This window comes from Sminthopsis crassicaudata, chromosome 1 (genome assembly GCF_048593235.1).
Source record: "Sminthopsis crassicaudata isolate SCR6 chromosome 1, ASM4859323v1, whole genome shotgun sequence".
In the NCBI taxonomy this organism is placed as follows: Eukaryota; Metazoa; Chordata; class Mammalia; order Dasyuromorphia; family Dasyuridae; genus Sminthopsis; species Sminthopsis crassicaudata.
The window spans coordinates 329,039,820-329,063,127 of record NC_133617.1 but is presented as its reverse complement, the minus strand read 5'-3'; the positions used below and the strand labels follow the sequence as shown (position 1 = coordinate 329,063,127).

Sequence of the window (23,308 nt, the reverse complement as noted above, 5' to 3'; positions counted from 1 at the left end):
AAATGTATTAAGTTAATTAAATTCATTTTATATGTGGAAACTGTCACTACTCTATATATCTATACCTGGGCTAAAGGCAAAACATCTAAAGTATAAATTCCCATTTAACTATTAATTACTCTTTGAAATTTGTGACAGTTTATAACAGTTGTACCTATGATTTTGGTAGGTATAAATACTGGTGTTTAGAAAAAATAAAGTCTATTTTCCCCATAGATTACCCAGCAGTCTTGCTGATTCATAGAGCTTAACTGGAAAAGATACAGGTATAGAATATAGAAAGATATAGAATCTATTTATTCTTTCTAGGTGTATGTTTTTAAGTTAATTTATAGAACATCTAATAAAACTTCTTTCCACTGTCTGCTCCTCTGTTGCCTACCATAGCCTCATCCTCAAAAAAAATCCTCACTTGATAGATCTGTTCATTCCTCAAGTATTATCCCATGCCTCCCTAGCTTTTTGTGGCTAACCTCCTTGAAAAGGTCAGCTATAATAGGTATTTTCACTTTTTTTCCTCTACTTGATTCTTATGTTTGATCTTCTGAACTCATTATTTAATTGAAATTGCTCTCTTCAAAGATGCCAATAATCTCATAATTGCCAGTTCCATTGGCTTTTTCTCAATCCTTATCCCTTTTTTTCAATCCTTACTACTGTCTTTGATACTATCAATCATCGTGTTTTCTTTGATATTTTCTTTTTTTTTAGGTTTTCGTAACTCTGTTTTCTCCTGATTCTCCTACCTATCCAGTCAATCTTGCTATGTCTCCTTTAATGGATTTTCATTTTGTTTGTAACTACTAACCATCAAGACTCTGTCTGTCCAGGGACCTCTCTGTTGTTTTCCTTTTAAACTTTTCACTTGGCAATCTCATTAGCTCTTATGAATTCACTTGCTATATCTGTACATTGGAGGGCAAATGGAAAAAGATTATCAAGAGACATAATCAAGGTCACTTAAGATATGAAGTGTAATGATAAAGATTCATCCAATTCTGGTATACTAGAATGTGAAGGTATTCCTTCAAGCTTGAGAAAGATAAATTTAGGACAAATAACACTGGCCAATGACAAGTATATCTTTGTGTAACCTATCCATTTTTACCATTTTCAAAGGTAATATACTGAAACTTTGTGGCTTAACCTACTATGGTAGGTTTTATGTGTTTAACAGTGATGCCTTATCTGCATTGAGAAATGGTCATCATTTTCTCCTTTCCCTTTAATTTTCCTATTTTTTAAGATTCCATAGAATTGTAGAATCTTAGAAACGAAGGGGACCTTATAAACTGTTTGTCTAATCCAACCTCCTTTCCATTGTAGGAAGTCCCTCCTGCAACATCCTTGATACAAGCTATTGAACCCTTGTTTTGTCATTTCTATCCAGGGAATCTAGTTATACTTTCTGGAACAAAGCACAAATATTACATTACAGCTTTCACATATTGCAGTGGAAAGAGAAGATTCAGCGTTCAAACCAAGACCTTAGTTTGAACTTTGCCTATGTGGTTTCTAAGCTATGTAAACTTGGAAAAATCAATTTTTCTGGGTCTTGTTTCCTCATTTATAAAATGAGGGAGTTGATCCCTTCCAGTTCTAAATCTGTGATCTTATGTGTCTGTTTTCTTTGTACAACTCTCCTATAGTTTAAACATCTATTCCTCATATGGCATGATTTTTAGATTCTTCTTTATCCTGGTTATCCCACTGAGCATAATCCAGTTTATTGATGTCTTTAAATTGAAAGACACAAAGCTGGTCAGTTTTCTGCATTCAATTTGAACAGAGTAGGAAATTTTTCAGGAGGGATGGGGGAGCTACCACCTTTGTCTTATTATGCTGGTTAATTTTCTGTTCCCCTCGCTTGCTGCGCTTTGGTGCTAACAGGTGAAGTTGTGACACTCCCATTGAAATGCCTGTATGAATCTTCTGGGGGAACAAATAGCTAGATGAATCCTTTTCTTTGCCAACGAAAATGTTATTCTGTTTTCTGTTTGTAGGGCAACTATTATAACTAGTTCTGGTTCTTTTCTAGACTTTGACTGAATTTTCCCTTGTCTCAACTTTTAAATGTTCTGTATGTACAAAATATATTCTGGAACATTTTATATTTTTTAAGACTGTGCCAAATGTATTCTGGGACATTTTACATTTTTAAAAAAATTTACAGGTGGCTTTATAAGTAATCTGTTCTGACGTAGCGCTTCCTCTTTTGCATAAGGTCATAGTTATTGTAGATTGAAGACTTGAATTCACTTTCATCCCTCAGTTTTTAAACAGGAAATTGCTTTCCTCATCTCTGTGCCCAGTAAAATAGAACTTTTGTTTCTTTAGAAAACTAGTTTGAAGAAAAAAAAAAAAAGAAGAAAGCTATTCTGAGTGAGAACATCAATGTTAAATTGGGATTCCATTTATCTTAAAGGAAAGGAAAGGGTGGACGACAAACTGTCTTCGGAAACAACTGGCAAATAGGCAGATGTGGGTCATATAGCACATGTCTTGAACTAAGGACCATTATATGAATGTCTGGCATGTAACCAATCTTGCTAGGAATTGTGCATGTTGATTAGGTGTCTATAAATATAAAGCAGTCTCTTAGATGACTGTAATTAATTACTCTTTAAATAGCATTTCATTTTCTCCTTGGAAAAAAAATAGATGGGTTCGGATTTTTTTGAAGCAACTGTGTAGTAACTATTTGATTGTTGGTGATGTTGAATAGTTAAACCTTCTTTGGAGAGTACAAAATACTTGGCAAGTTCTAGATAATCTTCAATTTATTGTTCTCCAGTATTTTGCTATACAACCTGGAATTATTCAGGATTCCTTCTAAGTCTTTTTTCAAGTGGGAAAGCTTTGTAGTATTACGTAGGTTATGTTAAGAAAAAGATTGTCTATAAAAAAAATCTATCTTGAGCTAATGAAGATTAATATTTAAAGTGGAACCAACTAATAAAACATATGACTGCAGGTTTTCTAATGACATTTACTGGGTATATGGATGTAGATGTAGTAATTGCATAGAGTTAAGTACTTCAGGAGCAATAACATTCTATAGTAAATCATAGAAATAGTAGCACATTATTATATACTTTAATAGAGTTCTGTATTTTGATCTATGTAAACCTAAAGTAAATATTTGAATGAAAACTAGCATGCTGAGTTCCAGTAAAACGGAACAATACTCAGATCAATTTGTTTTAATGGACCTGGTTGACTTAACATGTCTAAATCCTTTTATGATGGTACCTGAATTGAAATTTCCTAATAGAAAGTGGGCTGGAAGTAGAAGGAAATGATGATATGAGAGTGAGCTATATGAGTATCAAAAGTTTTAAATGGAATCAATCATTTAGGGAACTCTGATGAAAAGGAAGTAATATGGTAACTCCTGCCAAATTTATCTTTTCCTTCAATCAGGGAAATATTCTGCTTCATTGAATCCAGGTATGACTGAATCCAGCTGAGTCATATAACAAATATGCTAATAAAGACTCATTCTTAACTCATTTTGTCATCCACATAGGAATATAGATATAATATGAACTTTAACCTTAACTCAAGTTCTACAATGTAAAAGATTCATCATGTTATAAATAAAATAAAAAACAAGTGGCTTAGGGTTTATATCTGTGTATGTGTATACATACACATGTTAAATATGAATGCTTTTTTTTTTTTTTTTTTTTTTTTTTTTTTTTAGCATTCTGTGTTAAAAGGCACAGAGAAGATAATTTTAAAGATGTAATTAAGCAGAAAATTCACACTTAGGTGTAGCAGTTAGTTTTACAAAGATTTAAATTTAGGCCAGTTTCCAAGGTGGATTGCCTAAGGCTAGATGTCAGATGATTTCTCCATTGTCACAGTAAAGCAGTAGTTCAAATTAGTTGAAAACCTAAAATTATCACTGGCATTCACATAGTACTTTGGTATTTTCAAAGTGCTTTACAATTATTAACTAGCTAATAACCTGACAACAACACCATTAGACCACACAAGCTGTTTTAGGGAATAGACTATGTAATAATTAGAATTGTCCCTTAACTGTGATGTATCTTGGAAACCATCTCAAAGCCCTCCCTCTAATATAACACCTGAAACTTTTAAAAAGGGATACCAAGCCATATGCACTTCTTTTCAGCCGGTATTGTAGGAAATTTTAAATAGAAAATGGATTTTGTGTGTGTGTGTGTGTGTGTGTGTGTGTGTGTGTGTGTGTGTGTGTGATATCTTCATATTTTTGTCTGATTTTTTCATGGATTACAAGTTAATCTGTATGCCTCAATTTGCTTACCTGTAAAATGGGAATAATAATATCATCTACCTCTAGGGTTGTGGTGAAGCTCAAATGAGGTAATATTTGTAAAGTGCTTAGCATAGTTCCTGCCATGTAACAGGTGCTATATAAATGTGTATTCCCTTCCCTTCCTCTACAAGCCAACCATTAAGGAAAGATGTTGCTCATTGATCAAAATAAATGTTGAAAAATGAAGGATGCACAAATGCTCCTAATCTTTTTCTTGAAGATTTTGTTTATTTGACCATTGCCAAAGAGCCTTAATGAGGAAATTGAAAGAAGTATTTTAAAGAAAGTAGGGGAAATCTTGAAAAGTTAATGAAAGGGATGCTTTTACACAAAACAAGGAAATAACATTGCAGACCAGAATTTCTATTGTTTTGAAGTTAATTATTTTGATAATAATTATTTTTAAAACCATCTACATGTGCCAAGAATTTTACAGCCTTTCCTCCCTAAAGAGATACAGGATCCCTCCTTTTTCCCTGAAAAAATATAGAAAAGGTTATATTTATGTGTCAGAATATATTTAGATGATTTTTGACAAATGATTTTAACAGGACACTAGTCAAACCTCATTTGGATTGGTATTTTCAGTTCTCTGGACTTTTTTGTTGGTTGTTTGGTTAGTTTCTAAACAAATCTTTAATTTCTTAATCACAATAGAATCTATATATATTCAAAAATAGTAAAAACATATTTGTGGAAAATTGATTCAGCTTATGGAAGGCATATTACCTTTTTTATTATATAATAATAAGAAGAACCCCTTGCAGTTTCTTTATTAACATTCACAATTTGGGAACAAAAACTGATTTCATAAGATACAGATTTAGTGCTAGAAGAGACCTTCAGGGTTATAGCCTTAAGTACTCTGATATCTTAGATTCAAGTACACCTTTTCAGAGTTTTAGCCCTCTACACAGGGTCATTTAGTGACTTGTAGTGCAGTGTAGTCAAAAAAAATATTGGACTTGAAACTGGTAGAGACCCAAGTTAAAATTTGCCTAAGAACATTAACACATATGTAGTGGATTGATGCATTCTGCTTACTTCCATCATTTGTTTTTAATTAATTGAATTTTTATTAACAACTTAATCAACCAACATTTTGATATGCCAAGAATAAAAAAATCTTTTATATGAATCCATGAACTTGGTGATGGTCAAGGCATCATCTTTGGGTTTGGGGTTTTCATTCCCCTATTTGTTGGGAGGGGGAAAGAAACATCAATAGATCATTTAAATAAGTTATATTTAAACTATTCTATATAGTATTATCTCATTGTTATTTTTCTCCTGATGTATAACTTTACCTTTTTTCCTAATTAGTTGATGATCTGTTTGGACATAGGACAGTTGGTTTTGATTTGATTTCATATCAAAAAGCAGTCATTTTTTCCTTCCTTCTTCCCCTCCCCCTCCAGTTTGGGCATCTATAATAAAATATTCATGTTTTGCATGTTCTCACACACACATGTATAAACTTTCATTCCAAACCTTTTCTTTCTTATTTTCTCTTGGTTCTCCTGATTTTTTTATTGCACTGAAGTATAGAATACATTATTAGCAAACTAAATGAGTATTTCTTGAATAGTTAAAAATCAATGTAGTTATATATGAAGTTACCAGTGTGACATATAATTATTTAGTTTACCTCTTCTGTATGTATGTATTTATTTTTTTATTATTTCCTTTTTCCACAGCGAAGAAGTCTGTAAACGTGGATTCACAGTTATTGTGGATATGCGTGGATCCAAATGGGATTCTATTAAGCCTCTACTGAAGATTTTGCAAGAGTCCTTTCCTTGTTGTATTCATGTTGCACTGATAATCAAGCCAGACAACTTCTGGCAGAAACAGAGGACTAACTTTGGCAGTTCTAAATTTGAATTTGAGGTAATTTCTATTGTAGCAAGGCTGGCCAAATTGATGGCCATAGTTAATTACATAATGACCCTTTTTCATTATTTAGTCAGAGAATAGATTATTTTTTTTTAATATTGTCATTAAACTTGTAGGTATTTATCCCTAATGTACATATGAGGATGTATCCTTAGAAATTGCTTAACAGTGAATGGAAGATTGAGACGAGTGAATGAGATATGGGGTGGAGCTCAATTATAGAAGGACCATTCTGTGAATCAAATAATATGAAATTCTTATTAGAAAAAAAGCCTTTTGCCTTTTAATTAATTTAATGGAAATTTTGCACTTCACAAAAATAATATATTAGCTATATTTGGGATAAAAAGATGACTCAAGTTATTCCTTTAGAGATGATGGAAAACCAAAGAGGAACACAGGGATTCTACTATCCTAGTGGTCAAAAATGAAAAAAGAATGCAGTATCCCTTGCAGTTCCCAAGACTCATCCCAAATGAATGGTAGGGAAAAGAGTGGTTTAGCATGTTTAGTTTTTTTAATTAGGAGTCCTTTTCACACACATAAAAAAGTAGTGGTCATGGGGTTGGAGAGAGAGTAGAGAAGAAAGTGTTTCTTTAATGATATATAGGCTGAATTGAAGGCCAGTTAGTGGCATCTACTTAAAAGTGACATAATCCTAGCTGACTTAATTGCTAGCTTCTTAAACAGTCCTAAGTACTAGTCCTAAATGGGCCATTTTTTTCCCCTACTCCATTTTCACCATTTCACTTCTATTAGTTACTAATATCCTCTGAAGTTGTTTAATGAGGAGATAATGGGAATAAGGAATTCTATTATTCTGTGAATGTTTTAAAAATAATTTTATTGCTTTTATAAATTTTATTTTTTCATGATAGATTTGGACAGTTTTAGCCCAAAGTTATGTCCAATATGAGAGTTACGTATAACTTCTTGTGTCTCTCTGCCCCACTCTTCCCCCATCTCCCCATTTTGCTTTTATATTGATCCTTTATCCTGTAATTAAATTATAGAGTCAGTATGGGACTAGGAAATTTAGCTTCACCAGCTTAGATGGAAGAAAAATGAAATTAGTCAATTTTATGCTTCCATGTTGCATGTGGTATATAATTCTTATCATTCTAAGAAGGAATTATCATTGAATGACATTTTGTTAGATTTTAATGAAGTATTTCTCTCTCTCTCTTTTTTTTTCTTGAGGCTAGGGTTAAGTGACTTGCCCAGGGTCACACAGCTAGGAAGTGTTAAGTGTCTGAGACCAGATTTGAACTCAGGTCCTCCTGAATTCAAAGCTGGTGCTCTATCCACTGCGCCACCTAGCTGCCCCCAAGAAATATTTCTCACAAAAAAGTTTAGACACCACAAAAAAAAGGTGCATTTTGCTATATGTATTGCTTTAGTTTCCCACAGAAAAGGGAAAATGGTGATTTGGCAATGTAATTCACATAAAACGTGGGAGCATTCTACTGAGTTTCTCTCTGGATTTTTGAAATCTCTTTCACCAGTTTTTCCATCACTGTATATATTGTCTCTTCTCTCTGATAGGGATTGTGCAGGTGATTGCCTCCAGGATTTTACCTTCAGGAAGTTATTAAGTCAGTGTAAATGAATCTGGCTCCCTAGGGGTGAGACTTGACCTGCAGCAACCTTACAGGCACAAATGCTAGTTTAGTTAGAAAACCTCAATATCTGGTCTTGTCTAGTGCTGAGCTTTAATTTGAAAACTGATGCTAAGTATTCTTTACTGAGCATTTGGAGTCAGAAGCAGAATCAAGAACTCGCACCAGGATGACTTTAACTCAAACCTATTTTTATATACAATTAGTATATAGGAATATGCTAGTATACTTTCCTAGTTTATTTATATAAGCTAATTTATATCATCAAGTAAGGTAGTTTATATGAGTAAACTAGTTTCATTTTCTGGTTTGTCTGCTTTTTTCCTTTTCTTTTCTCTATGACACCTCCTCTGTAAAGCAGAAAAGATTAATCCTTTTTTTTTTTACAATTAGCCAGATGAAGATTATAAATTTATTTCTTGCTTGAGTAACAATTGACTAAAACTTTTCAAATTTTCCTCAAGTCAGAATATAGTACAAATTATTAAAACATATGGCTATTAAGTACATAGATTTAGAAAAGAAAAGGCTCTTGGAGATCATTTAGGCCAACTCCCCTCATTTTACAATTGAAGAGATTCAATGAGAATAAAGTAATCTATTCAAAGTCATTCTAACATTAGGTAGCTGAATCAATTGCACACTATATCTTTAGTCCCCCATATCAACATTTTTCCTATGCACCATGCTACCTTCTAGTATTCAGTTTTTAAAAAGGGAAGCAGATTATTAGCTTTCCTTGTATTTTTACTATTGTAAAAGGAGAAGGGAAAAGAAATAAACATTTACATAGTGTATAATGTGAATTGGGTAATGTGTTAAGCTAATCATTTCTGTCCCTTAGTTAAATTATTTTTGATAGTGTCAATAGGTTATATAATTGTCTTCCTGTACATGATAAAAGATTTGGGAGCAGACAAACTGAAGTTTGTTTGGAAAAAGCCATTCAGCCTACGCTGTAGTAGAGAAATGTTAGTTCATAGGCCAGAAATAACTTTAGAAAAGTCTGAAATCAGAGGGTGTTTTTGTTTTTGTTTTTGTTTTTGTTTTTGTTTTTGTTTTTAATAGAATATTCAATGCAGGGAACCTCAAAGGCCATTTATTACAGCTTTCTCATATTACAAATGAAGAAACTGAGTCCCAATGACATTGTAACTTTGCCCTCATTCCTACAATTCATAAGTGTTAGGTTCTCTAACCATTTTCTCTAGAACCAGATTTCTTTACGTTTTTCCCACTGTAATTACCAGAGTTTTCAGTAGAGAGAGAGATGATTGTAATGGCATAGTTTATAGAAGAGGGAAACTGAAGGCCAAGAAACTTGTGACTCTTTTTTGAAGTTGTTCACTTGAATTTTGTTTTATTATTCATTTTCTTTCCTTTTTGATCTGCTTTCCCTTTTGCAACAAGAGAATTGTATAAATATATTTACACATATTGGACTTAATATGTATTTTAACATATAAAAAAAGAAACTAGTGAAAGTGAAATTCTATTGCTTCTGCCTTATGCTTACATTTTGGGAACTCATGTCATAAATAGCCTCCAATCAGTTAGTGTCAGTATTTCTCAGAAAGAAACTAATTGATTTCTAATCTGGCTCCAATCAAAATATGTCAGGTTCCACAAAAGGAATGTTCTCTCTCAACATTTATGTGATGCTTTTATGAATTCACCCTCTTGCTGACCATGCTGCTTTTATTTTTATGGGAAAGGAAACAAGATTATTTTCTTTTCTTTTACCCTTGTAAATAAATTACTTTCCTTAAGTTTTAAAATACATGACAGAGCAACAAAAATAGCCTGAAATTATAAATACAGAAATGTGAATTCCTTAATTTTCTCATCTATGCTTTTTTCTTTTTTCTTTTTTCTTTCTTTCTTTCTTTCTTTCTTTTTTTTTTTAATAAAGACAAATATGTCTCTTTAGAAGGCCTCACCAAAGTAGTTGATCCTTCTCAGCTAACACCTGAATTTGACGGCTGCCTGGAATATAATCATGAAGAATGGATAGAAATCAGAGTGGCTTTTGAAGACTACATTAGCAATGCAACCCACATGCTCTCTAGGCTGGAGGAACTTCAGGACATCCTAGGCAAAGAAGGAGCTGCCTCAGGATTTGGAGGGGGCTCGCAATATGATTGAGGAACATTCTCAGTTGAAGAAGAAAGTGATTAAAGCCCCCATAGAGGACTTGGATTTGGAGGGACAGAAACTACTTCAGCGGATACAAAGCAGTGATAGCTTTCCCAAAAAGAACTCTGGGTCAGGGAATGCAGACTTGCAGAATCTCTTGCCCAAAGTGTCCACCATGTTGGATAGACTGCACTCTACACGGCAGCATCTGCATCAGATGTGGCATGTGAGGAAGCTAAAACTGGACCAGTGTTTTCAGCTGAGGCTGTTTGAACAGGATGCTGAAAAGGTAAAAGAGAGAAATCCAAAGAATGTGAGATGGAGGGAGTGAGGGAACAGTGCCCTGATTTCTCATGACCAGGATTGAGTTTATTGCTTTAGTGAAATGAGAAACAAGACAAAAACTAGGAAATGCTAATCTGTACTAGTTCTATTAAAAATCCAGTAAGTTCCTATTTGGTGAGTTTCATTTAACTACATTTTTATGCCTCGGAAATCTTGATTGAATAGGTACTGACCATTTGGTCTTTGAGTACCATCTCGACTAGGATGGATAGAGCACCAGCCTTGAATTTAGGAGGACCCCAGTTCAAATCTGGTCTCAGACACTTAACATGTCCTAGCTGTGTGACCCTGGGCAAATCACTGAACCCCAGGCTCAGAAAGGAAAAAAAAAAAGAATGGATTACTGAAAGCAATTAAATGTGTTTACAGTTAATGACTGATATCCTTATAAGTGGTGATAGAATATTAAGTTTTCTAGCAGAGGGACACTGTTAGTGGAATTAATAAACCTGTTAAAATGATTGTCTGGGTAATATAGAAAGTAAGTACCCACAGTGTCATGGTTTATTCTTGTATTTTAGACAGAACGGTTGTGTGAAAGTCAACCCTAGGCATTTACTTGCTAATTCAACTGCAATGATATGTGAAAATAGAGCATTTATTTATAGAAATGTGTTGTGAGCCCCAAACATGGGGTGAGTTAGTCAACTCTTAATTTGTGTTCATTAAATTTCTTCATGGATGAAAGGATATTTTGTAGTCTGGAGAAAAATAAGATCTACATCTTTGAAACAAAACAATTATTTGTAAGTGATGTAGATCACATAATATACGGTAATGTTTTGAAAATATTTAATATGTGTTATCACTTTTGTGTTTTTTGTTTTTGTTTTTTAAGGAGTGTCTTCCTCCTCTGCTTATGGAGAAAACAGATATGCAACTCTGGCACTGTGGTTTAAGTCTGGCCAGCTGTTGATAGATATCCATTTCCCAGTCCCCATAACTGGTCCCTTGAGCATAATGATCCTTCCTTTGCAATTGACAAGTTTTTCTCAGGATTGTCTGTATGGAACTCTCATGAAAGCTATCATCTTTGTTTCCAAAATTCCTCTTGTAAAGAAGAGCCTAATTTAAAAAACTTAGCCATACACTGAAATCCATTCAAAAACTAGAAATTATTTTATTTTATTTTATTTTTACTATTGGGTTCTTTATCTCAGGAATAATGTGGTAAAACTGAGTAAAAAAAGTTTAGTGGAAAGAATATTGAACTGAGTTTGCTCTGGGTTCTAGACCTAGCCTTATCACATGTTAGCTTGATGCCATTTTAACTGAATATAATGCCATTATGTTTTGCAAAGTGATCTTGAGTTGTGTGTTGATTTTTTTTTTTTTTTTTTTTCTGGTAGATGTTTGACTGGATCACACACAACAAAGGCCTGTTCTTAAACAGCTACACTGAGATTGGAACAAGTCATCCACATGCTATGGAACTTCAGACGCAGCACAATCACTTTGCCATGAATTGTATGGTAAGATATTCTGAGATAGCTTTGTATTTTGAGTGTGATGGCATCCTGGAACTGTAAGAAATTGAGTTTTCAGGAGGAACGGCCTTTTTGAATGTAGCAGCTTTTCCCTAAATGTCACTTGTTTCTCTACACTTCCAATTTAACTAAGTAGCTCTTTTAAGATTAAAAAAAAGTAGAATAGCTAAGGAAAAAATAGTAAACTGATAAAAATTAAAACTGAAGATTTTTCTAATCCAGAATGCTTATTTCTTAAGCCATGCTTTCAAGCTATCCTGAAAACACACAGGAATCTGCAGCAAAGCATCATAATGATCTCCAAAGAAGAAAGAGAATAATATAACGTATTATATACTTGGCAGATACGATTGAAATGAGAGCCAAGACATTGTGGTGTCATTCAGATCCAAAATCATGGTCACTCCTGAAAATATGAATTCATTTAGGTCTGCACTGAGGAATTCCATTCCAGGTTTTTAATCAATATTTTGAACTATCTGAGCTCTCTAGATGTGGAGTTCAGTGATGCAGCCTTGTTACAATGATTTTTGTGGGTCTCAGAGGTGACAATGAGTCATCCTGGGACTGGAGTGAGCCAGATCTTTGTCTCCAGACAAAGCTTCTGTACACCTTCTCAGAATGTTTTTAAATGAATACAATAAAATATTTAGGAATACAAAGGACACCAATTATATAAGATATAATTTTCAAATTATTTTTAAAAAAGAAAAAAAATTATGGACCTTCAGGTTAAAAACTGCTGAATTAGAGCAATTAATTAGTTTAGTGTAGGAGTTCTCAAACTACGGCCCTGCCGGCCAGATGCGGCCCGCTGAGGACATTTATGGGGCCCGCAAGGTTATGGCAAATGGGCTGAGGTGCGGAGACAGTGTGAGTTTTTGTTTTTAACTATAGTCCGGCCCTCCCACAGTCTGAGAGACAGTGAACTGGCCCCCTATTTAAAAAGTTTGAGGACCACTGGTTTAGTGGGTTGACTGTTGTGGAATCATTCATAGAGTAAAGGTCTAGGTTAAACTATTATCCAAAAATTCATCTAACATCAGCAATATTCACCTGATCCACAAGATAGATATCTTGAACCTGAGGAATCTTTGTATGAATATCACATTGTGGGAATCACAAAAAAAACATGAATAGCTTTTCATAAATAATCCTACAAGTAGGTAGACTAAACTTAAAATTATTTTTGAAAGAGAATGTGGTCATTTCTAGGAAGACCTAAGCTACTAGAACTTTTCATTGAAAGTTAAGGACTACTAGATATTTCTTAGGAGTAATTCTAACAAGAACTTATTTGATGGTAGAGAATTTTCTTCTATGGTGGAGAGATTAACCACATTGAAACCAGTCTTCAGTTTCTGAATTGAAGTAGGGAATTGAAGTAACATGAAGATATAAACTAAAGGTAATTTCCCAGTTAAATTTTTGTTGGCTAAAATGACTAGAGTTTGGATAGAATAAAAGATTTGCTAAAATAGCAGAAGTTGTGTTATAAATGCCAGCTGGCCGTCGTCATCTCTTAATTTTACATTCAAAATGAAGGAGAGGACTAGAATTGTCTGTTCAGATTTCTTTTGGGGGAAAAAAAATGCAAGAGAGAAGAAAAATCACAAAAATATGGGCAGGCATTGCCATATATATTAAGCTCTGGAATATAAGGATGAAAGGAGAACAAATCCTGCCTTTTCGAGGGCCTGATAGTCTAATAGTGTAAAGGCTTATAAATATATGTATCTACTGTATATGTGCAAAATAAATACAAAATATTTTCGGGAGGAGGGTGAATGAAGATCAGGAAAGACTTCATAAAGTTGGTGGTACTTGAGCAATGTATTAAAGAACTGAAGAATTCCAAGAGATGGAGATGAGGAAAAATGCATTGTAGGTATGAGATAAAGCCAATGCAAAAGCCCCAAGATAGATAGTTTTGTGTGAGAAGGCAGTGCAATCAACATTGAATTTAAAGTCTAAGGACCTAGATTCAGATTCCTACTTTGTCCCTTAATACTTATTTGACTTTAGGCAAATGATTAATCTATAAAATGACAGGATGGTACTAATTGATCTCTAAGATCATTTCACCTCTAAACCTATTATCTTACTTTCCAAAGGCAAAGAATATTTGCTTTCTTTATTTTGCTTTCTTTTTTAATATGAGACAAGTTCTGAGTGTAAAGTTCCTTCAAGTTCTGATGTTTCTTTTGCTATAAAATATGTTACCTGTGACTGACTTAAGCTACCTATAAATATTTATTCACAGAGGTCTTTGTAAGAATTGCCTAGGAGTTTGAAAAGTTAGACTCATGCTTGATCATTGTGTTTTCAAAGGTATAACAGCTAATGTCTATTAAAGATTGAAGACCTTCTTTTTTCAAAAATAGGGTAGGTTTTGTGGGGTAGGGGCAAAGACTTGAGTGTAGATGAAAGGAGTAAATAAGACAAGGATTAATATGTTTTTTTCTCCCCTAAATACAATGACCACTCTTCATAGATTTCATGAATCCTTTTTATAATAAGAAAATATCATTGGTTTGGCAGACTGCCCTATAAAAGGCAAAGGGACATCTCATCTTAGGAAAAACACCATTTGGGCACACACTCCATAGGACTGAGCAATGGAACTGAAGGTAGATTAGTCTCTAATAGTCCAGAAGAGAACTCTTGCAAAAAGAATTGGGTCCATTCTGGATCCACATTCTGAAAGTTACCTGCTCATTTGATTGATTAAATATCTATCCTGTCTGGTCTCTCTTCTTTCTAGGGATTTAATTTAACCAACATTCATTATTTACTAGTAAATAATTAAAATTAGTTAGAGGATGCCTGCAATATTGTTATATTTAGAATGTTTGTCTCGGAGTATCCAGGTTTTGCCATGACAATCAGTAATCTCTACCAGTGCCAATGGGATTAGGCTGTGTAGTAGGCCCTTGTGATTCAGAGCAGTCCATTCCCTCAGTGTCTGCTGTTCTGGGACTTACAGACTGAGCCTTACTACTCCAGCCCTTCCCAGAGAATCATAGGAGGCTGTGATTTGCCCTTTTGGTAAGTCCCAGTCTTCATATCTGAGTTATCTCAATGGGAACTCTTTTGGTCAGAAAAAAATTAGACTTGTCCCTGTTCTATCATTACATGGTATGATGTTCCAGTATTGAGCCCCACAATCCAGATGCTCTGGCAACATGTTTAAACTTCTAGTCCTGGAAGAAAATGGCTCTTCCTGTCTCTTTCTGGGTTTTTGTTTTGTTTTGTTTTGTTTTGTTTTGTTTTTTTCCTAATAACATCTGCATGGATGGGTTTCTCTCTTTGTCTGAGGTTTTCCAGAAATTCTGCCCAAGGCAAGACGTGTTGAGCTGACAGCTAGTCTATGGCTGCTTATCATCTTGTCATAACTTCTAGCTACCATAAATTTGTGCATTAATCTTGCTACCCTCTTCAGCTTATTTGATCTGTCTTCAGGTCTCTGAGGCCTCTTTCCATCAGTTCTTCACTTGACCATATCTATTTTCAATATTATTGAAGAACACCATTGGATTGAAAGAAAGAAAATGCAGAAGTGTCATGCTTTTCTTTAACAGTTTACTCTTTTCAAGGATTGTATGGCAGTATAGTAAAAATAATAGAATTTTTTTCCCTTCCTTTTTTTCCCTCCAATTCTTCCAGGAGAATCATTCAATAAGCCTGGGCTTAGAATCACTCTGTTTTCTTTTGTTCTTCTTTCCCCATTTTATAGATGATGAGATGGAGATTTTTGAAAAGTGATTTGTCTACAGTTTGAGGTAGAATTTGAATCTAGGTTTCCTGACTTAAGACTTTGTTCAATAAATCAGAAGTGTCACACATGCAGGGAAATATTTAACAAAATAAATCAAACTACAATAGAATGTATATTTTATTAATATGTGTTTTTCCAACTCAATATATGGGCCATAGGTATCTTTATGTATTGTTTGGTGGCCCCTGTTTCTATTTGAGTTTATACTACTGTGTTATATATCACATGTATTGTTTATGGGCTGTAAATTTCTATGAATTTATCCTATAGGAATTAAGGAGCTAGTGAAGATTTTAGAGCTAAGAAGTGATGTAATCCTATTTTGTTGAGTATTATCTTTCATTGAAATTAGGGAAAGAGAAAATGAATAAGTATGACCATCTCTCTGAATCATAAAAGACTTGTTCTGAGTCATTTAAGAACTTTATTAATATTTATAGAAATCAGAACTAGATAGTGCCTCATTATGGCTAGAACATATGGAAACTGTAGGGAGTACAGTATTGAACTACTGATATGTCATTATTTTATTTGTTGTCTTTTGCCAGTTAAGCACTTATTGTTACTTTTGAACTTTAAAAAAGTTAATAATTTATAGAATATTAATAAGAACCAAGAATAGCTCTTTTCTCTCTTTGCCTGTGTCTCAGTATAACATCTATAGAGTTAATTTGATCCTATCATGATTAGGATACCTATGTGACTTGGCAGTGGCAAATTTTTATGTACTACAATCTCTGCATTGTGCAAAAACAAACAAAAAACTCCTAGTATTATTAGTTATTTTCATAAGCATCTCACTAAAGTATTAAATAATCTTGGCAAATGATATAAGAAGTATTTATTAAATAGGGAATGAAGCTTAAATTGGAGAGAACAAAGTAAAGAAATATGGCCTACATATTCTGTTCACACAAATTATAAATACATGTGTATTATCAAGAATTCAAATCTTTCCATTATGTAGATGCATATAATCCCAGGATATTAAAATAGTGATTCTCCAAAAATGTTATGAACTGTAATTATTCTCTATGTATTTGTATTTTATGAGCTTTGTCTGAAAGAATACATTTCCTGAAATGCTTGAGAAGAAAGGTATACCATCTAAATATCTGTGTAAATATAATCCTTGAAGGAAAAAGGTAGGGCTTCTTACTTTTATAATAAACAACTAATGCTTCCCAAAATGTCACTCCTTTCAGCTTACTTACATTTATATTAATTTAAAAAAACAAAACAAAAAACAACTGGTATGAATAAAAATGAATAAAAAGTCTCACAGACAAATGCTTCTACTTTGTCCAGCCTCAGTCCCCAGTATCTGTAGGAGGTTGGTTTAGTCTTGGCTTAAAATTAAGAGAGCAAAGAATGCCAATAGAATGAACTTTAGGAAAGGTTATTGTTCATTTTATCTTGTAGTGTCTCTAGAATATCTACACTAGGGCCAACTTTGGAGTATGTGTTTATTCTCTTGTAGACAAAGAAATGAGTAAAGGAGAATTGAGATAAGATTTTTGGAACATTCAGTTTTTGTAGCTACTTCTTAGAAAAGTATCTTGCTATCATCCTAACTCGGACATGATGTTTCTAGGAGTTTTTTTTTTTTTTTTAACCGTAGCTAATCCAAAGAGGTACATTTAATGTATCTATCATATACTCTGTTCTTTCTTAATTAAAAAAAAAAAAATCTCTCAAGCGTCATCTTTCCTTGCAAATCAATTTTTTTTTTTTTTTTAAGAAAATCACAGGAAAACAAGCAGTATAAACTGTTAAATTGAAAGATTGAGAGAGAAGTCTCTCATAGTATGAGTTTAGAAATAGCTCCACTCTAGCCCAGGTATCCGTTTGCCTGTCTGCCCCACCCCAACATTCCCTTTAAAAAAGGAATCAGAAATTTTGTTTTTTTCCATACCCATTCCCTTCTCCACATGAAGAAGGCGATACCACTTTCCTCATTTTAAGATGAAAACGGAATCCATATAATTCTCATTTTATAATAGGGTTCATTTTCTGCTCATAAGACATATGGTCTGAATGAACATGAACAACTTAATTTCACTGGGGTTCAATTTATTCATCTATAAAATAAATGAGTAGGACTAGATGATAGTTATTCAATAAGCATTAAACACCTATTATGTACTAAATACTATGAGGCATTGAGGCTTCAATGACAAACATAAAACAGTATGATGGTCCTTTTCAGCATTAAATCTTTGCATTGCTACATGGGAGGGAGGGGAGAATCTTAATATCAAACCAGTCAAATTTACAAGCTTTAAATTTCAGAATGACATAGGACTATGCTGTGATCCAAACATATATGACACTTTTTTGTTTTTTGGAGTCCCTTGGCATTCTTCCATGTGTTTAAAAGAAATAAAAAGTTCCAATCAATCCAGTGTAGTTAGTTCCCTATCCCAATACCTAAGTAACTCAGTGGTGTCTTAGATAAATATTTTACAGCTAAAATTCTCAAAATAGCAAAATATCAAGACAACTTTTCCTTGGAATTTCACAATCTTTCAAAACAGCTATTGAAAGCAAGCCTTATTCTCTCAATTCTAAAGAATAGAAAGGCAAAACTTCTATATCACAAGGAAACATAATTGAAAAGAAGGAAGGAAAAAAGGTAGGAATAAATGAAGAAAGATAGGTAGAAAGAAAGGAAAGAAGATAGGAAGAAAGGGAAGAAGAGAAGGATAGAAAAGAGTTTGTAAAGGAGAAAGAAAAGATTTGTTTTGTGCCAGTAAAATGTCAAGAGCTTTACAAATATTATCTTATTTGATTCTCTCAACAGCTATAGGTGTTATTATTATCCCCATTTTAAAAGGAAACTGAAGTAGACAAAGGTTGTAACTTGCCCATTATCACAAGTCTATGACCTGTTTGTAGTCAAATTTGAATTCAGCACTTTCTGACTCTAGGCCTACGTGCACCATTTACTGTGCCACCTGGCTAGTCAAGGCATCCCACCCCACCCATTTTTTTTAATCAAGTCATTGAATGTAAACTCTTTGGAAACAATTTCATTTGTGTCTATCATTTTTGCCTCATAGCAGCACTACACCCATAGTGAATACTTTATGAATGTTAGTTGAATGAGTCAATCTAGAAATTATTTATGAGGTTTTTTCCTGTCTCCTTCATTGTGCTAGGTATTAAGAAACATAATAAGAAACAGAGGTGTTAAAGGAAGTCATTCCTCTAAGGAGATGAAATTAATACATAGGAAATAATAAATGATCAAATTAAATGCCAAATGGTTAAAGTGCCCATAAAATTAAGAGAGGAAGATATCAATATCTTCAATTCTTATGAATGGGACCCAGCAAATACACGATGCAGGCTGCTCCAAACCGTTACATCATTCTTGATTTCAGAAATATTTCTGTACTTTGCAAACCACCTGTTAGAAAACCTTTGACAGAAAAGTAATGTTTATGGCAGTTTTATTATATCTTGACTTAAAGTATGCTAAATAAAACAAAGCAGAAAACCCCATTAAAAAATACTTATAAGACTTAGGCATCTAGAAATTTGCTTTATTGAATTTTAAAGGTAGTAGAACTAGTTCACAAGTGGCATAATTTTATTTACTTTTTAGTCATGCTTAGTGACATTAATAGATTGAGTGGCTCCAAGTGCTTTTCTAAATATTTATCTAGTTCATATATGGAAACTATTAAAATATTAAATATATTTAAATATTTGAGTATGTTTATTATCTCTGCTAATGTGGATATTCTCTTTTAAATATTGTAAACCTTCTTTATCCTGTGTAATATTTATCCATGATCACTCATGAATCCTTCTTGAAGGATCTCCCAGTTTTCTATCATTCCTTTCTTCTATGTGTTCCTCTCTCATCTCTGGGATCTGTTCCTTCCCTCTTACCACATGACTAGACTTTTTTGATCATATATTGATGGATGTATTTTCAATTTATCAAATGTTTATTAAGCACCTACTGTATGTAAGGCATGATGCTAGTACTGGGGATACAAAAACAAAAGTAACTATCACAATTACCGCTTCAAGTTACTTGCCTTCATTTAGTAAGGAAGAATATCTTTTTTACTTCTTGTAAGCAACTTATCTTTGGAAATATATCATAGCTCATCTACATTGTCCTTGGGTCACCTTTATTTTTAATTGTTATGGTGTTCCATGCTTTATAAGTATGATTTTATCAGCAAAAATCAATATTAAGTTTTTTTCTTAATTTTAAAAATACATATTTGTAATCTGGGGTTCTTAACCTGGACTCTTAAAAGTATCTAGAATTTTTTTTTAATTTGATAATTGTATTTCAATATATTTTTTTCTATGATTATGTAACTATCTAAAAATACTGTACTGAGGAGATGCCCATCAACTTCACCAGACTGCCAAAGAAGCCTTGACCTAAACCTTTGTCTTTCTTTTTTTTTAATTTGTTTTGTTCCCTCCCCACCTCATTCTTACATTCTGACAATAAATCTAGTTTAACCCAAAGACAGAAATTCTAACAATAGACTTAGAATTAGAAAACAAATAGAGTTTTTTATGTTTCTTTTCTCAGTTGTGTATCTTGGGAGAAATTAGAGTTCTCTTTCTAGAACACATTCTCCCTGTCCCCATGAAGCTTCTTAAGCTTGCCCAGAATGGAGAGCTTGTGTGACAACAAATAGCCTTTGGTTGCTAAGTAAAGATTTTCAGTTTCTGGGTTCTCGTTAGAATCTGAAACATCAGGTTTCTTCAGCTCTGTGGGACTACTTCTCACTGAGTTTGCCATCTGGACGGTGTTCAGTACTCAAGGCCAAAGAATGAGTAATATTATATTTATATGTGCACATATGTGTGTGTGTGATTGCTGTCTACTTAACAATTATGACTTTCAATCCAGCTGATTTTTAATTTTATAGTTTTAAATATAGAAATTAATGACAATATTTTATTAAAATTTAGTCAGAAAAGAATGTATATCAGGTGAATTCTCCTATTATACATTTGATACTTGAATGAGTGGGTTGGGGGGAAGCCATCTGGATTTCTTAGAAAGAAGTGATTTTTGTTTGTCCCATTCTAATGGATTCTATTCTTCCCCCCTTCTGTAGAATGTGTATGTAAACATAAACCGCATCATGTCAGTAGCAAATCGCTTGGTAGAGTCTGGCCATTATGCTTCTCAGCAGATTAAGCAGATTGCCAATCAGCTGGAGCAAGAGTGGAAGGCTTTTGCTGCAGCCTTAGATGAACGAAGCACCTTACTGGACATGTCCTCCATCTTTCACCAGAAGGCTGAAAAGGTCAGTATATGTATAGATTGTAACCACACGTGTTTTACACTAATTAGAGCTCAAAATATAAAGTCAAGGTGGCCATCCTGTTGTAAGAGACAATCATGCTGAGAATTTGGGGAGGGGGGATTAACTGTAAAGAACAAATTATTCAGATCTAAAACTTTGAGTTCAGGTCTTGAACATGACTTACTCAGTGAATCTGTAACCTTGGATAAACCAATTAAATTCTCAGAGCCTCATTCACTTCCTTTGTAAAATGGGTCAGTAAAAATAATGCCTGCTTTATGTGGTTGTTTTGAAGTTTATTAATTAAAGTGAAATAATTTTTAAACTTAAATCTCTACATAAATGTAAGTTCATTTTCATTCTTTGTAAATGAGATGTTTGCTTCATTTCTTATTTGGTCTTAGATATCTTTAGTGTGACCATAAATTGTTTTTTTGTTTTTTGTTTTTGTTTTTTTTCCTTTTTTGTGTGTGGTTTATGGGTTTTTGCAAATATACTTGGTTTAAAGAAAATCTCTTAGGTGGGGGGGGCTGGATTTAAATTTTTTTTAAGTTTTTTTTTTTTTTTTTTTAACGGATTCTCCCCTTCTATCCATGTCCTTTGTCTATGCTATGAGGAGCAATAAATGAATGTTCTGAAGGAATAAGTCAGACTTTATACATGGATCTATTTGTTATATGGAATCAGAAATACTTAGTTCAAGGTTTTTTCTTTCCTCCTACCTGAGGAACTATGAGATCACTTTTCTTATTTATAAAATGGTCATAATGATTCACTAAATGCCTACCTTATTGAGATGTTCCCTGACTCAAAGGAGAATATTGTAAGTCAAGCACTTTTTAATAGATAAATTTGACTCATTACATTCAAATGTAAAGTGTCATCTCAGAAGTATGAAGCTCTTAGTAATGAATGTGATAAGAAGTAAAGTTGCTTAATTTACTTTTCTAAGAAGAAATTTTCAGATTTCTTGTTCAGAAGTAATATTGGGGGAAAAGGAAGGGGAAAGCCGAGTTTGAAGAGGCATCATTGCTTCCATTGACTTCCAAGACAAATCTAATCTGAGACTATTCTTTGTAAAAGAGTGCTGAAGTCAGTATAAATAGATAAAGGCCTCGGTTTGCATAAGGTTTCAGGAAGCCACTAAAATAGATGTTGCACAAGAAACTAATTAGCAGTGATCTCAGTTATCACAGTCCAAATAAAAAGCTGGAAAGAAGATTTGACTTACTTTGGGCAGATGTACTCATAGCAGCTTGCATGAAAAAAGCTCTGAGTGGGGATTCTCTAGCCTAACTAGTGCAGCTATTTCTGCTTAGTAGCAGAAGAAACAAACGAATAGAACATAGTTTCTTGCATTGTAATTGTCACTTAATGTGGCACAAATAATGGGAACAATCACAATGTAAAATGATCTATGTAGACTTGAGGAATTCACACAGAATAAATTGCTCAGTAGAAGTGGAAAATATTCTAAATGTGACATAAGTTCCTTAGAATTAAAAAAGTATATATTTGGATGTTTTCATATAATGGAAAGTACAAGCTAGAGAGTGTAATATGTGTTCACATCAATTTTGGAATAATATAGAAATTTACTCAGTAATATTTTGCTAAAAATGTGTCACTAATTTGTGCTTTGGGAAAGAGAAATCTTCACACACATACATACACACACATGCAGAAAAACACAGTAAAATAAATAAGTTAATCCATAGTAAAAGTATTATGGGGTCTTGATTAAAGAATACTAATACTGGAACAGTCAATGCAAAGAAGTAGCTAGAATGGGGGCCAAATATATATTTAATTTACATGGATTGTATATTAGTGCTGTGACTTAATTTGCTGAAGAGTAGAGTGGATGGGGTGACAATTGATAACCAAGAAAAAACATTTGCTTTTTTTTTTTTTTTTTTTTTTTTTTTTTGAGGCAATTGGGGATTAATGACTTGCTCAGGATCACCCAGCTAGGAAGCATTAAGTGTCTGATGCCGGATTGCCGGATTAGAAGTTAAGTCCTCCTGACTTCAGGACTGGTGCTCTATCCACTGCACCACCTAACTGCCCCCAAGAGAGTTGCTTTTTAATTGCCTTTACTTTCATTGCCAAGAACAAGGAAATTTTGTCTATTTTTATTTTTAGAACCATAAGCCTTTAATAATACTTATTATGCAAAAAAATATATCAACAGGATAGAATATTAGGTCAAAATTATTAGAGGTAAAAATAAAGTTCATGTGATTATGATGATGGAAGTATAATTAAGTAGTAGTTTGTCTGAGATCTTAAAACTGTAAGATCAATATAAAATCATATGGTGATTAGGTGGCCAAAAAAGAAAAAAATTAACCTAATTTTGGATTACATTAAGAGAAGCCTTCAAGGAATAAAGAAATGAGAGTCCTATTGTATCATTTTGGTCTTTATTAGGCTACAAGCGA

The 23,308-nt window shown here is 33.3% G+C and overlaps 2 protein-coding genes across 5 annotated transcripts in view; both read left to right on the top strand.

Annotated features, from left to right (window-relative positions):
- The window catches only part of LOC141549512 (triple functional domain protein-like), a 226,307-nt gene extending 216,685 nt beyond the window's left edge, over window positions 1-9,622 (top strand). For all 3 annotated transcript variants that reach the window (XM_074279116.1, XM_074279117.1, XM_074279118.1), the window contains one exon: window positions 6,007-9,622. In XM_074279116.1, coding sequence (XP_074135217.1) covers window positions 6,007-6,286 — 280 coding nt within the window. In that variant the 3' untranslated portion in view covers window positions 6,287-9,622. The remainder of the gene's footprint in view (window positions 1-6,006) is intronic.
- Window positions 9,623-9,785: 163 nt separating this feature from the next.
- Window positions 9,786-23,308, top strand: part of TRIO (trio Rho guanine nucleotide exchange factor) — a 274,467-nt gene continuing 260,944 nt past the window's right edge. For both annotated transcript variants that reach the window (XM_074279114.1, XM_074279115.1), the window contains exons 1-3: window positions 9,786-10,249; window positions 11,655-11,777; window positions 20,673-20,864. In XM_074279114.1, coding sequence (XP_074135215.1) covers window positions 9,962-10,249; window positions 11,655-11,777; window positions 20,673-20,864 — 603 coding nt within the window. In that variant the 5' untranslated portion in view covers window positions 9,786-9,961. The remainder of the gene's footprint in view (window positions 10,250-11,654; window positions 11,778-20,672; window positions 20,865-23,308) is intronic.